This window comes from Chlorocebus sabaeus, chromosome 15, assembly GCF_047675955.1.
Source record: "Chlorocebus sabaeus isolate Y175 chromosome 15, mChlSab1.0.hap1, whole genome shotgun sequence".
NCBI classification, from domain to species: Eukaryota; Metazoa; Chordata; class Mammalia; order Primates; family Cercopithecidae; genus Chlorocebus; species Chlorocebus sabaeus.
The window spans coordinates 6694625-6711117 of record NC_132918.1 but is presented as its reverse complement, the minus strand read 5'-3'; the positions used below and the strand labels follow the sequence as shown (position 1 = coordinate 6711117).

The window sequence follows — 16493 nt, the reverse complement described above, 5'->3', positions numbered from 1 at the left end:
ATTGTGCCAAGTCTTCATATCTCTTTATCAAATGAAGAAATGTATTTGAATATATTATGTGAACTATAAGCTATTAAACAGATGTATGATATTGTAAGTAGTGGTTTGTAAATTTGGATTTACTTATTCTTTGTGCTAATATTTTCAAACAATTTTAAATTTAAAATACCTTGTTTTTTAGTTATCAAATTATAGTAATTGTTTAGTAGGCAAATAATAAATGATACCTAATGTGTTTCTTTTTCTCTTCTTCTTTTTAACAGAGACATTAGTAAAAACCGCCTCTTAAGTATTAAAACATTTCTTTATTGGACCATCCTGGGTTTCAGTCATGCCTTTATTTTCTTTTTTGGCTCCTATTTACTAATAGGGAAAGATACATCTCTGCTTGGAAATGGCCAGGTAAAGTATATAGTTTTTTTAAAGAATGGTTGTTAAATTTCATGGGTTTTTTATAACTTTTGTCATAAAGTAACATTTAAATTATAGAACTTCAAGTATTAAAATGCAAATATAAAAAGATTTAAATTTAGGGGGTTAAATAATAAAGTTTCATACAAATGAAAATTGACAGGCAATACAGTGTAATCTCAAAATGAAACTCAAGTTACTAGACAATTTTACTATTCAAAAATTAGCTCACACAGGGGATATGTTATTGCCCCTGCATGCTGTTCACCTTAGTATTGTGTTTTATTGATAGCTGCCATTTATTTGGTACTTACTTTTGTGCTAAGTACTTTATATGCTCTATCTCCATTAGTCCTCCCAATAATCTTATTAGACTGGTATTATTACTCCCATTTTTCAGATGAGAAATGAAGACTTAGTGTTTGTTTGCTTTTAATTGCATTGTTTTTTGCCTAGGAAATGCTACCATACTCTTCATTGCACACTCAAAATTCTCAATAGATGTCATAACTTACTGTTTAATTTGGCCACTTTTCTGAAGTATGAAATTAGGGAAGAGTGTGTTTTCGACAGTACACTGTTACACTGTGTTCTCATTGGAGTGCTCATGTTGGGAGACTCTTGGCAGAGCTAGACCTCTCTTCCAAGGCTTAGCTAAATGGATTAGGAAGAAAAGAAATGACAGCAGTTGTAGGGACTCTGGTGGACTGGAAATGGTTGTCACTTTTAGTTTCCCTTTTCCATTCCCACCACTTAAGTGTTGCAAAATACGTTTGGAGATACAGACATACAGAATTTGAAATTGGAACACTCTAAAGTTTTACCTGCTCAACAGATCTTTATTGAAGACAAGCCATTCCCAAGTACTATACTAGGCTCTGGTAAGTAACTTGGTCTTGAAAAGGATACAGAAAATGAGCAAGTAAACTAATAACAAAATACACCAGTGTAATAAAGGAAATGGATTTCAAATGTAGAGGCCTTAACTCTGCAAAATCCCTTTATATTGTAGAATAGGGACATAAATATAATTGCCAGTTCACTTTTGAGGACATATTTAGACTGATGTGGATGAAAATATGAATCTTGTAGCATAAAGGTTACAGCACTTTCCAAATAATAACTACTTTTTGTTGAGTTTTTTTCTCTGTGCCTGGTACATTATATGCCTTTGCTCTTTAAATCATAACTCTGTATGAGAAAAATATCATTATTAATTTTGCATGTTAGAAAATTAACCTCAGAGAGGTTAAGAAACTTGCCTAAGTTCACACAGTAAGCAAATTACAGTAATAGAATTCAGACTCAGATCTATGTGACTTTAAAACCTACATGCTTAGTCATGATTCTCAATTCTTTTGAGAAACAACTGTTAACCTGGTGCCCTTCTGCACAGTCTTACCATCAGTGCAATTGCCATCAAATATATAGACATATGAATAAGTATGTACACTTCCACCTTAAATAGTGGAGTGAAAACCAGAGAAAATTAAGACGGGAGGAGAGTTAAGAAGAAGGAAATTTGGGTCTTCATCATTGGATGAAAAGGACATTAAAGATATCTTATATTGCTAGTCACTACTTTTTTTAATTTTTAAAAGTAATAGGTACCCATTGTGATAAGTTTGAAGTTTGTAGGAAAAAGTATAAAGAAAATAAATCACCTGGTGGCCCTCTACCCAGATATTATTACTTTGTTATTTTCACATATTTGTTTCAATTCTTCCTTTTTGCTATTTTCATTAACCTCATAATTTGTATCCCTTCTTAACATTGTAGCCTAAGTGATTTTGTATGTTATTAAAAATGCTTCAAGAACATTTTTCATGATTACATAATACTCTATTACATTGTCATAATTTAAGTATTCCCTTAATTTGAGAATTTGTTTCTAATTTTTAGTAACTTTTTAAAATGAAATCTTGAACATTCTTTGTACAAAAGATAAAACCTTAGTGAAGGATAAATTGTTATTGGCCATTAGTATGAAAGCTTTTTTCTCTTTACTGTCTATTGAAATTAATCTGCCACTCCCTACCCCCAATACTAGGTACAGTAATAAAGAAGCACACATTAGAATCAGAATTGGATTCATATCCTGGCATCTGTAGCTATCGTTTGAGTGATTTGGGATGAGTTAACTTCTCTCAGACTCAGTTTTCTCACCTGTAAAAAGGCACATAATCCTCACCTTATAGATTTGCTGTGAGGATTAAATGACATATTATTTGTAGAGCATTAAGCATAGTGGCTAGCATATAGAAGTATTCACTACATCTTAGCAGTGTTCATTGTTATTTTTACTATTAAATCATTATATTGGAAGATCCTGTCCTACTCAATACCACCCGGTCTAATTCTCCCAGAAACTCTCTCTTAACTGTGAAAATCACCTTGCTGGCTCTCAGAATGCGCCATGCTACTCTCTAATTCTAAGACATTGCTTATGTTCCCTCTCTAGAATGCTCATGCTTCCTTTTCCCCAAAACTCTCTCACTACCACCTGTTCTTCACAGTTGAGCCCACAGACCCCTTTCCTTTTGGTCCAGCTCCCTCTTATGTGTCCCTGTGCTAAAAATCCTGAGAGGAGTGACTAGAGACAAAGATGAAGTCATTGCAAACAAGTGATCCTGGGAGAGGAGCAGGAGGAAGAGTTGCAATAGTTTGGGTTTAAGGGCAGAACGATTCAGAGAAAGTTAAGACTTTATCCCTTTTTTTTTTTTTTTTTGTATTAGGGTGTAGCAATTTTATATTAATTAATTTTCAACAAATACTTTTGAAGTATTCACTAGTTCTTAATTTCAGTTTAGCTTAGGAAAGAACTAGTCATTCTTCATGTATTTATCTCACATCTTTTTAACAGGCCTTTCTTTCCCTTAGTAAAGTATAAGTCTTGATCAGTTTTCTCTAAGAAGGCTCTTTACCTTCAGATCACTATAAAAAAGATACTCCTTTACTATCACTCCTTAATGAGTTGTCAGAGAACAAAAATATGTTAATAAGAAGGCTGAACTAGTGACTAATTTTTAGCTTTGTTTTTCTTCCTAAATAGTAGACAAGTTAAACTCTCACGGCTGGGCATGGCGGCTCATGCCTGTAATCTCAGCACTTTGGGAGGCCGAGGCGGGCAGGTCACCTGAGGTCGGGAGTTCAAGACCAGCCTGACCAACATGGAGAAACCCCGTCTCTCCTAAAAATACAAAATTAGCCGGGAGTGGTGACACACGCCTGTAATCCCAGCTACCAGGGAGGCTGAGGCAGAAGAATCACTTGAACCCGGGAGGCGGAGGTTGCTGTGAGCCGAGATCGGGCCACTGCACTCCATCCTGGGCAAAAAGAGGAAAACTCCGTCTCAAAAGAAAAAAAACAAACTCTCACATAAAATTTGCCTAGCCCTTATCCAAGCTTAAAGTAGTCCCAGTATTTAAATATAAGTATTAGTTAAAAAGTGGGACTTGTCTTAACAATACAGTAGTATCATCTTACCATGGACATTTGTCGAGAAGTCATAGATTAGTAATTTATTGAATATATTGAGTAATCTTTTCATTTTATTTTTTAAAGTTAAAAATAAGCTTAAGATTTCTTGTTTGTTTAGTTTTTTATTTATTTATTTATTTACATGATTAAGTTCTTTAGTGGTGATTTCTGAGATTTTGGTGCACCCATCACCCAAGCAGTGTACATTGTACCCAGTGTGTAGTATTTTATTCCTTACCCCCTCCCACCCTTTTCCCCGAGCCCCGAAAGTTCATTGTCTCATTCATATGCCTTTGCGTCCCCATTGAGAACACAAGATGTTTGGTCTTCTATTCCTGAGTTACTTCACTTAGAATAATGGTCTCCAATTCCATCCAGATTCCTGCGAACGCCATGATTTCATTCCTTTTTATGACTGAGTAGTATTCCATGGTATATACATATACCATATTTTCTTTATCCACTCCTTAACCAATGGCCAGTTGGGCTGGTTCCCTATTTTTGCAATTGCAAATTGGGCTGCTATAAACATGGGGATGCAAGTATCTTTTCTGTATAATGACTTCTTTTCCTCTGGGTAGAAGTAATAGAGAGCGTGGGATTGCTGGATGAAATGGTAGTTCTACTTTCAGTTCTTTAAGGAATCTCCACACTTTTTTCCATAGTGGTTATACTAGTTTATATTCCCACCAACAGTGTAAAAGTGTTCCCTTTTCACCACGTCCACACCAACATCTATTATTTTTCTATTTTTTTATTATGACCATTCTTGCAGGAGTAAGGTGGTATCACATTGTGGTTTTGATTTGGATTTCCCAGATAGTGATGTTAAGCATTTTCTCATGTTCCTTGGTCATTTGTATATCTTCTTTTGAGAATTGTCCATTCATGTCCTTAGGCCCCTTTTTGATGAGATTGTCTTTTTCTTGCTGATCCTTTTGAGTTGCCTGTAGATTCTGGATATTAGTCCTTTGTCAGAAGTATAGATTGCAAAGATTTTCTCCCACTCTGCTTGTCTGTTTACTCTGCTGATTATTTCTTTAGCAGTGCAGAAGCTTTTTAGGTTAATTAAGTCCCATCTATTTATCTTTGTTTTTGTGAGCCTAAGACTTTAAATTCTGTCTGTAATCTGGGTCAACTTTTTTGTAATTGTTTTTAAACAGGGCTTCATAGAATACTATAGGTTTATGTTTGATAGTGGTAGATTTTTACTGTCCTGCTACCTTAAATTTTTAAGTAAATTTACCATTAAAGAAATGTACAATCATCATTTCTTACAATTTTGAAAAAGGTAAAATTATGTTATAAAATACTTATAAGAGATTTTGATGTAACTTTAAAAATTTTAAGTCCCTCCAAAATATACCATTTAGAAAAACTTAAATCATTTTTAAAACAGCTTTATTAAGGTATAATTGACATATAATAAACTACACATATTTAAAATGTACAATTTGATAGTTCTTTTTACCGTCGTCACCATTTTTAAATGTACAGTTCAGTAGTGTTAAGAGTATTCACAGTGTTGTGCAGCAGCTCTCCAGAACTGTTTCATCTTGCAAAACTTAAACTCTATACTCATTAAATAACGTCTCAATTTTTTTTCTCCCCCAACCAACCCCTGGCAACCACCATTCTGTTTATCTGTTTCTATGAACTTTGACTACCTATGAAACCATTTTTTAAAACTAAATAATTGCTACAGCTCTTTTAGAACTCTTTTAGGTTTTTACCAGAAAACCTCACATGCTATTAAAAAAATAAAGCTAAATAATTTGGAGGTTAATACCAATGAAACATGTTTATTAAATATACTGTAAATGAGAGGGGTAACTAAGGACTGTTTCTTTTTTTTCTTTTTTTTTTTTTTTTTGAAGAATTTATCTTTTATTTTGTTGACCTCTACAGAATAAGTCATCTTAGTATATAACTTACTTACTCTAACAATGTTGCTGTTGTACAAAATATTTTTGGAAGTAGCTTAAGTTGTCTTTCTGTGATCTTAGCAAGGAAACTTCCTCAGGAAAGAAGCTATTTAGAATTATAAAAAAGATACTAATTAAGATATTATAGATAAGAAGATGGGGAAAGGTGAGAAAAACAATTCAGATTAAGAGAGTTCACCACCAGTTAGAAGAGACTTCTACAGAATGCAATGGAAAAAGCCTCATGGCTGCCTTAAGAGTATATTAAATGAGTAAGAATATTACAATTAAGAAACAAGAAGGAGGGAATTGTCATATGGTGAGAGCGGAAAACTAGGTTGATATAGGAAAGAAAATACCAGAATAGTTCGGAGGTAGCTGAGTTCCCATCGTAGTATTTCATGTCATTGTTTCCCTGGCTTCAGGAGAAAAAGACAGTAAAGACAAAAAGAATTCTTTTTTAACTTAGGGACCTAAACACTAAATCTATTCCATTTCTTCTCAACTACGAACTGCTCTTTAAAATGAAATCCTGCCCAAATAAGAGGTTTCTTTTGTTTTGTCTGTTTTACTAAAGTGTACAGGAATTCAAAGGAAAGCATCTATTATTAATGATTTTTCTTCTCTTTATGGAAGTGTACCCAGTTTGAGAAATTAAAAGAATTAAAATTCAAAAAATATAGGATTGGAAGAAAAAGTAGAAAACTATCAAAGTATGTAAATTCCACTTTGGGCTGGGCATGGTAACTCATGCCTGTAATCCCAGCACTTTGGGAAGCTGAGGTAAAACGATCACTTGATCCCAGCCTGGGCAACATAGCAAGATCCCATCTCTGATTTTTAAAAAAAATCCAATTTGACTTCTCCAGTAGAGATTTTGATTGTCAGACCGTCAGCACAATTCCAAAAAAAAATCATATACTATATCACATTAAAAATTAAATGGAAAACAAAGGATTAAGGAAGAGAATGTAATTCTTCACCCCTTCGTTACCTTCTAGACCACTAAGCATTTAAACCAGATTAGCTGGGGGTAAATAATTAGCAATACAAGGTAGACTGAGGACATGAAATTTCAGGTTGTAATTTTGAAAGAAAAATAAATCTTTGTTTAGTATTTACTACTATTTTCTTTTGAATTTTTAATGATTTCTCTCCTTATTTCCTATCTTTAATTAATTTTTTTCATACTGTACATTATCATCAACTGTTGAAACCTGATCAAATGGTAAGAGCTCTGTTAAGACAAGAAACACATACTATCTTGTATCTGTATTCCACAGAGAATGCTATATCCTTTATTTCAATTCAAATGATTTACTGTGATTACCAGTCAGGTCACTCAAGAATGCATGTAACTTAATTCCTAGAGGTAGATACAGATTTTTTAATAAAAGGTTGTATGGTAAAAAAGATCTTTGTCTAGTTCTTTATAGAATTCCCCTATATGTTCATCTATTCATGAGACAAAAATTTAAGCACTAACAGTATTCCAGGCACTTTATTAAGTATTAGATATAGCTATACCTTAGAAGAGAACAGAAAACGTTATCTTGCTTCTTACGGTGTCATCCAAATGTCCCTACAGAGGCAAAATCACCCACACTTGAGACCCACCGCTCTAAATGGAGCAGTGGCCTAGGACATAGTTCTAGGCCATCAGATCTTCATCAGTGCACTGGGTACACTCATTCTTCTCATCTAAGAAGTGATCTAGAAACCAAGCAGAGTGGGAAAGAAAGTATTTTGAGCATCTGTCTCTTCTGAGCAGGGACAGATCCAGGTTTAGTAGAATCTAAACATTTTCACAGGCCCTCTTTAAGAAAAAAATTTTAAAAACCATACAACTATGAACTTAAGTATATATGCAGATGACTATGAGTGACAAATATGTCTCATTTATCCCAAACCCAATGTAAGCTCATCTTTTTTTTTTTTTCTGAGACGGAGTTTTGCTCTGTTGCCCAGGCTGGAGTGCAATGGCACTATCTCAGCTCACCGCAACTTGTGCCTCCCGGGTTCAAGTGATTCTCCTGCCTCAGCCTCCCCAGTAGCTGGAATTGCAGGCATGGGCCACCATGCCTTGCTAATTTTGTATTTTTAGTAGAGACAGGGTTTCTCCATGTTAGTAAGGCTAGTCACAAACTCGTAACCTCAGGTGATCCGCCCTCCTCGGCCTCCAAGTGCTGGGATTCCAGGTGTGAGCCACTGCGTCCGGCCTATAAGCTCATCTTTAGCCAAATCTCCAAAATGCCCTTTGCCACTCACATTATCACCTACCAGCTCAAGGGCAAATCAGAATGGAAAGAGACAGCAGTCGTAACCAGTTGATTACAATTGAAATACATTACTTTGTATAATTTTACCCACAAAAAACTATGGGAATGCTTTTGTATAGCTTCTTCTAGGGCCTTGAATGGGGCCTATGCAAGAGGAAGCCCTAAATTCTCCTCTAAGGAAAATACCATGTAACATGCCCCAGTCTAGGACCAGTAAAACCAGCTACTGAAGGATAGACATTCCTTACCACTTCCAGGCCCAGGTTCCCTGGTTGCATCAAAGTATCTCTCCCAGCTGAGCACAGTGGCTGATACCTATAGTCCTAGCATGTTGGGAGGCCAAAGCAGGTGGATCTCTTGAGCCCAGGAGTCCGAGATCAGCCTGGGCAACATGGTGAAAGCCTGTCTCTATAAAAAATACAAAAAAAATTAGCTAAGTGTGATGGTGTGCACCTCTAGTCCCAGCCACTTGGGAGGCTGAGGTGGGAGGATTGCTTGAGTCCAGGAGGTGGAGGTTGCAGTGAGCCAAGATCATGTCACTGCACTCCAGCCTGGGTGACAGATCAAGACTCTGACTCAAAAAAAAAAAAAGTATCTGTGTCCATACCCGTGAAAGAGGAGAATAACACTCCTCCTCGGAGAGCTAAGTTGAGACCCACTGATCATCAGTATTTCTGGGTCATTTCTAGAGATGATAAAAGCAGACAGATGACCACAGGTTCAATATGACTTTTGATTCTCCTCTTGGCAAATACATTCCTCAAAAGCTCTCAAAGGAATATTAATTGATGTTTCATTGTTGATAATCTTAACTATTATTTACCGATTGCCTTTTGTATACCAGGTACTCCATTCTTTTTGTATACCCCGATTGAAAACTTACAGAAAACTGAGATTTATCCTTATTTTACAAATGAAGAAAGTGAGATATAGAGGTTAAGTAATTTGTTAAGTAAATGATAATTGTTAGAAATCTGTAATAAAAACACAGCCTTTTTAATAATTTTTTTGAACCAGTGTTAAGATAATGATTGTTAGGTTTTGAAGGGAAGGTGAGAGTTAAAGAAAGACACAGAAAGAGGGCGGCTCAAGAGCAAATGCAAGCTTTTTGTCCAGCATAAAACCTACAGAAGTGGGGGACCAGCCTAATGCTAGAGCCCATCAGCTGCTTACAGGCTGTGGGTACTTACAGGTATGGGCGGGAGGGGTCTGGGCAGTATGGCCCACTGTCCGGCAGAATATTGATAAGATGTTCCCATGATGAGGTGGTTCTGGCCCTTGTTCTGGTGGGATGTCTTTGTGGTGTTCCTTGGACCTTTATCCAGCAAGATATGATAAGGATCTTTCTGTCTTTTTTTTTTTTTTTTTAAGTTGGAGTCGCTCTCATTGCCCAGGCTGGAGTGCAACGGCAAAATCTCAGCTCACTGCAACCTCCACCTCCCGGGTTCAAGCAATTCTCTTGCCTCATCCTCCAGAGTAGCTGGGATTACAGGCGCCCGCCACTGTGCCCAGCTAATTTTTTGTATTTTTAGTAGAGATGGGGTTTCACAGTGTTGGCCAGGCTGGTCTCAAACTCTTGACCTCAGGCGATCCACCTGCCTCAGCCTCCCAAAGTGCTGGGATTACAGACGTGGGCCACCGCACCTGGCGTGATAGCGATCTTTCTATAGTGGTCAGATGGTGGTAGGCAGGATGTTTCCAAGGTCCCGAACCCCTGTGAAATGTTGACTTTGACCACGGTCTGCAAAATAGCAGGGAGCTTACAAAACGGTGCCGTTTGGACTAACGACGATTACTTTGTAAACTAAATTATTAAACTTCTGGTTGTATTTCTATTTGTAGAGATAAAATCCTGAAGCTGTTTTGGGGTTCTGCATGTTTAATACCTTAATAAGTTTTGGCTTAAAGCCTGGGGGAATACTTTCTGACTGGCAATAACAGAATTTTTACATGGAATCCTTTGAGGAATAATTCCATGATCCATTATCCTTCCTTTCAAATACAGGTTTTAAGTGTAAATTTCTTTCTTCCTGCTGTACTGTACTGTATCCAAAAATACTGTGTCAGGTGCTCTGCTGTGACATCTGGTTGGAAAGGTTTCTGAAAATACTTGTGATTGAAAAGGATTTTGTTACCATTTTTAGTGTGCGACAGCAATAAAGCAGACCCTAATGACTACATTATTCTAACTAAAAATAGTCTGGGCCACACCATTCTACACCCGTCTTTGGGTTTCCAGTCTGATAATGATATCTAAAAGATCGTTGTGTGTAATAATAACACATGTAAATAATGCTTTATGCTGTTTCTTCTCATACTCTTAACTTTATGAGTATAGTCACCGGTTTCAAATGTACATGACTTTAAAAATTCAAGGTATTTTTAGTAGAGAATTAGATGACTTTTTACTTGACATTTTATTTAACATTATGTTAACACATAATGTAATAGTGTATTCTTTTTGTTTAGATGTTTGGAAACTGGACATTTGGCACTTTGGTCTTCACAGTCATGGTTATTACAGTCACAGTAAAGGTATGGTACTGAAATTAGAAATGTGGACACATTTTGCAACTGTTTACATAATTAGTTAATTTTCTTCATTTCTTTAGCCATAGATACTTTTCCTTTTTCCATTTTCAAAAACGATTAATTTCACTGATTACTATTTTAATAATTCACTTAAATTTTTGTCAAAAGTTATTTTTAAAGTTTATTTTAGGAAGCCTCAACTGATTTTTATGATCACATTTTTAAAAATCTCTAAAATTTTTCTTCTCTGCGTATAGTGCCGGACAACGTAATTTGTTTTAGGCCATGGAATTGAAAATAGAGTAATCACATGAAATTTGAATGCTGCTTCCTCAAAGAAGAAAAATATTATAAACCTGAAATTATTTCATTTTATACTAGGACCTTTTCATTCGTATTTATCTCTGAGGGATTTTGAGGGATTATATCTGTCTTCTGAGGGACTTTTAGATATTTATGTTTATTCTTGAGTTTTATCTGAAAAGTTAAGGTAAAGCTTTATTTGTTTATATTTCTAAGGATATAAAAACTTTTTTTTTAGATGGCTCTGGAAACCCATTTTTGGACTTGGATCAACCATCTCGTTACCTGGGGATCTATTATATTTTATTTTGTGTTTTCCTTGTTTTATGGAGGGATTCTCTGGTGAGTGAATATGTTGTATTTTAAATGGATTGCTTCGACATAATAAACCTTTATTGTGATAGGTTGCATTATGAACATATTCTGCTCATAACAGATTTGAGACTCCTGGTAAGTTTACTTCTTTCAGTTGATCTTACTGATATGGAGAGGAAAAAACTAACATTTATTGAATATCTACAATTTTTCTAGATTTTCTGTGTAAGATATTATATTGATTCATCACAATCATTATCCCTGTTTTTTTCTGTGTAGAAACTGAGCCTCAGGGTCACAAAGACAAAAAAGTAGCAAAGCCACGATTTAAACCCCAGTTGTCTTATTTCACAATTAATTTTCTTTACACTAGTTATATTATGTATTAATGTATTATGTATTAATATATACAATAAAGTAAGTCACACAGAACCATTAAATATTAGTCATTAACTTTTCTCACAAAAGTAAGTAGTATGCATCATCTTCATTGATAGAATCAGATACTCAACTGGCTACTCTGAGAGATTAAAAATTAATGTTTCTCCTAAGATTCTTTGGTAAGTGATGGATAACTGAAGGCTCTCTTTTGGAGAATTTATATTACATTTGCCTGCTATGTCTTTGATTCATCTATCAGACAAAAAAGCTTCTGAAGGTAGGCCAAAAAAATTTGGATTAGCTAAACATTAGCTTCTAGTTAGGATCATAAAAGGATATTATGAATGTTTCTATATTTCACCATATTATTTTGAGGTAGTATATACAAAAACCCAAAAAGAATATCTTTATAACACCTACTACTATTAAAACTAGTATTTGTGAGTACATTAATTTTAAAATATGTTTTTGAAGAAGAGCTTCTGAATAAAGCTTTCATTCTAAGATTTGGATAATCAGTCTTCTCAGATATTTTGTTACACCCTTTTTCTTGCTTTGCTTGGTCCCTTAAGTCTGTATTAGTACATTATTCTTCTGATATGCTACCACTAAGGGTTATCTGGTCAACTGCTTGCCATTTTCCTAATAAAAACTATAGTTGTTTTATTTTTAACAATTAAAGCTTATCTTGTTAGTTTTTCAGTTAATTAAATTATACCGATTTCAGTTTTGAACATTTTCTTGGAGTACTTGTTACGTTCAACTGTAGTGTCTTTATATGATGTCCTGATTTAAGTCTTTCAGTTTCCACTTTTATTAAGCACATTGTCTTTCTTTGCAGGCCATTTTTGGGCTCCCAGAATATGTACTTTGTGTTTATTCAGCTCCTATCAAGTGGTTCTGCTTGGTTTGCCATAATCCTCATGGTTGTTACATGTCTATTTCTTGATATCATAAAGAAGGTATTTGACCGACACCTCTACCCTACAAGTACTGAAAAGGCACAGGTAACCACTTTTTGTAATAAATTCATTATCTTTTTAGTTAGGGATCTTTAATGATGAATAGCTGTCATAATTTGCTTATGTCAGAAAATAGGAAATTAGTCATTCCTGTTTCAAGTATTTTGTAACATAAACATTGTTCAATGTGATATTTTTAAAGTTATTTCTTACTATTTCTATTAATTTTATGACTACTGATAAATTATTTTTTAATTACATTGTGTTAATAAAACTTGATGTTTTTAGATATGAAACTATCAAGTTATATCCAGATAATAGTAAATATTTTAAAGTAATATCACAACATTCGATCATATATATATAAAATGAAGATCTATAGCTATGTCTTTAGAAACATAATAATTTGAGGAATTTTTCTTTTTTTTTTTTTCCGAGATGGAGTCTTGCTCTCACCCAGCCTGGAGTGTAGTGGCACGATCTTGGATCACTGCAACCTCTGCCTCCTGGGTTCAAGCAGTTCTCCTGCCTCAGCCTCGCGAGTAGCTGGGATTACAGGCACTTGCCTCCACACCCGGCTATTTTTTGTATTTTTAGTAGAGACGGGGTTTTACCATTTTGGCTAGACTGGTCTCGATCTCCTGACCTTGTGATCCTCCTGCCTCGGCCTCCCAAAGCACTGGGATTACAGGTGTGAGCTGCTGCACCTGGCTGAGTAATATTTTTTCTGATCATATTATTTTCACCAAAAAAGTATGAAATGAGGTCTTTAACCTCAATAATTTGTACAGAATAGAATTTTTAAAAACATATTATCTCACTAAACATTTATTAATAAATATTAAACTACAGCAAATATTAGCGGTATGTTACATAGTGCTTAAGAATCTTGGGGGCCTAATAGATCTCATTTCAAATCCCAGGTCTTCCATTTGGTATCTCTGTGACTTTAAATCTCAGTTTCCTCATTGGTAAAATTACGATAGAAATATCTTTTGTATTACCTTTCTAGTGAAGATTAAATGAAAAAGTTTCCAAATACATAGTAGATGCTCAAAAATTGTAGCTATTTAGTTGAATGTGCCTCTTTTATATATTTGACTAGTACCTGAGCTAGAAGTCTCTCAATTTGTCCTTTTAACTATATTGTAGTATTAGATAAATACTCTCAAAAATATATTCTAGTCAACTCTTATGCCCTGAGTTTATTAATCATTTAGTTCTTCCCAGGTTGAGATTTTTTAAACATGCTTGTAACATGCCAGATGAATTTTGGAAATTTAGTTGTATATTCATCCTACAAATAGAAAAACTACTTCCTAAACATTTAGTGATGTAAGTTAGGCTTCCTGACCAGTGCATTAGTTTTAATTTCAGTTGGTCATGTCCACAACATTTCTTTAGCATTTGTTTGCTTCAATAACCAAATCCTAGCCAGTATACACATTCACACCATTGAGACAGCATAGGCTTGTGAAGCCTGACAAACTTGAATTCAGATATTGTTTCAACAGTTCATATGTATGTCCTTGATCAAGCACTTCATAAGCCTCAGTTTCCTCCTCTATAAAATCAGATAAATAATTACTACTTTACATGGTTGTTAGAGATAATGAGTATGAAGTGCCTCACACTGAGCCTGTATATAGTTGATCCTCAGTAAAACAGTTATCATTGTAAGTAAAATGAGGATGAGAATGTTACCCTGTTACACTGATCTCCAACTGGGGCTAAAAAAATTTGCATAATCTGATTGCTCTATCTGTCCATGCATATATATTTATATCAGTGTGGACAGACTTTTCCACTCTGTAACATATTACTTAAACATATATCAGAAAGTTTGCCTAGCTTACTATTCCTAATCTTCTGGAAAAAAAATTTACAATAAAAGAGTACTATTTTTAAGGCTTTGTTCATTATACTTACTCTAGATCTTTATGGAGAATACTTTGTCTCCCTGTTTTGACCTAAATATAGTTATATTTCACCAAAATATATGGATGGCATTGTTTTAAAGACTTAATTCTTGAGGCTGGGTGCAGTGGCTCACACCTGTAATTCCAGCACTTTGGGAGGCCGAGGCAGGTGGATGGCTTGAGCTCAGGAATTTGAGACCAGCCTGGCCAACATGGCGAAAGCCTAGGTCTCTACTAAAAATTAAAAAAATAGGCCGGGCACAGTGGCTCACACTTGTAATCCCAGCACTTTGGGAGGCCGAGGCAGGTGGATCACGAGGTCAGGAGTTGGAGACCATCCTGTCCAATATGGTAAAACACAGTCTCTACTAAAAATACATAAAAATTAGCCGGATGTGGCGGCGGGCACCTGTAGTCCCAGCTACTTGGGAAGAGAATTGTTTGAACCTGGGAGGTGGAGGTTACAGTGAGCTGAGATGGCGCCACTGCACTCCAGCCTGGGCAACAGAGTGAGACTCCGTCTCAAAAAATAATAATAAATAAAAATTTAAAAACATAAATTAGCCAGGCATGGTAGCACACTCCTGTAGTCCCAGCTACTCAGGAGGCTAAGGCACAAGAATCTCTTGAATCTGGGAGGCAGAGGTTGCAGTGAGCCAAGATTGCGCCACTGCACTCCACCTTAGGCGACAAAGTGAGACTCCATCTCACAAAAAAATATATACTTAATTCTTTATAAGAGTAAATATAGGTTCAGTATCCTTTATCCAAAATGCTTGTTTCAGATTTCAGATTGTTTAAAGAGTACTTGCATTATACTTATTGATTCAGCATCCTTAATACAAAATCTGAAATGCTTCAATTAGCATTTTCTTTGAGCATCATGTCTACACTCAGAAAGTTTCAGATTTTGGATTTTCAGATTGGAGATACTCAACCTGTAATCAGATTTATTTATATGTATCCTTAGAAATTCTACTTTAGGCAGAGCGTTTGCAAACTTACACGTGTTCTTAGAGGTTTCTTAATAATATAAAAGGTTATATATATAATATATTATATATATTATATTATATATATTATATATTAGTTCTTGTTACCTTTCCGGTAGCCTCTTTTTAAAGTAATACATAGGAAATGTTTGGACTACCTTAAGGTAGGCCGTTAGACAAGTTGAAAGTTAAAAGTGCTTATACATATTTTGGTTCTTTCACTATAAAGCTAAAATTGGTTTAGTCTATTTGATTAAAAATGGAATGTACAGTGGATCAATCATTTTATCTATGTATAAAAGCTAGTATGGTCTTCCTTCTTGGCTCACTAAATTTACTTCTAAATGACTTAACTGGATGTTCTAGGTGGTCTAATCCAAGAAGGAAATCTCTGCTTCTACTCAGGGATCTTCTAGCCTGCTGGGGTTGGTGTATTTTTTCCTTTCCTTTTTTTTTTTTCTTTTTTTTGCTGAAACAGTATATGGTCATTGAAATCCTATATGTAACATTATTCCTTGTTATAGTCAGTAATCATTATTTTAGCTTTATATCATTCCTGATTTCAAATGATGGAGAAATGGCTAGAAAACTGTCAGCTACTTCATTGTTTACCAAAAGTAGCAAGAAAAATCGTATCAGAGGAAGAGCTGTCAGCATGTTTTCTGAGCCTTGTTTTTCTCCAGAATAACAATGTGGTGTTAAGAGTGAATAATAAATTCTTTTGATGGCACAGCCAACAGCCCTACAAATGTTAGTCATGTATGTGTATCACGTATGATATTTATTCCTCCTGTAGGAACAGATGTATTTACAAAGCGTGTCCTGTGTCTGTCTCTTAGGTGATGAATACAGCTCACTGACTTGTTGTGTGTCCATCCCTTTTCTGTCCACTTATAGATGTACTCCAACACAGTTGCTTTAAGTGACGAGTTCATCGCACTGCAGCCATTGTCGAGGGCAAGGAATCAGCTGAGCAAACTTAGGTAGAGTAGGA

The 16493-nt window shown here is 35.1% G+C and overlaps 1 protein-coding gene across 5 annotated transcripts in view; it reads left to right on the top strand.

Annotated features, from left to right (window-relative positions):
- Nucleotides 1-16493, top strand: part of ATP11B (ATPase phospholipid transporting 11B (putative)) — a 133804-nt gene that overhangs the window by 96126 nt on the left and 21185 nt on the right. For 3 of the 5 annotated variants that reach the window (XM_007971988.3, XM_007971986.3, XM_007971990.3), the window contains exons 25-29: nucleotides 264-402; nucleotides 10565-10630; nucleotides 11169-11272; nucleotides 12468-12633; nucleotides 16397-16482. In XM_007971988.3, coding sequence (XP_007970179.1) covers nucleotides 264-402; nucleotides 10565-10630; nucleotides 11169-11272; nucleotides 12468-12633; nucleotides 16397-16482 — 561 coding nt within the window. The remainder of the gene's footprint in view (nucleotides 1-263; nucleotides 403-10564; nucleotides 10631-11168; nucleotides 11273-12467; nucleotides 12634-16396; nucleotides 16483-16493) is intronic. The other 2 variants (XM_007971989.3, XM_007971985.3) reach the window with 1 other exon arrangement.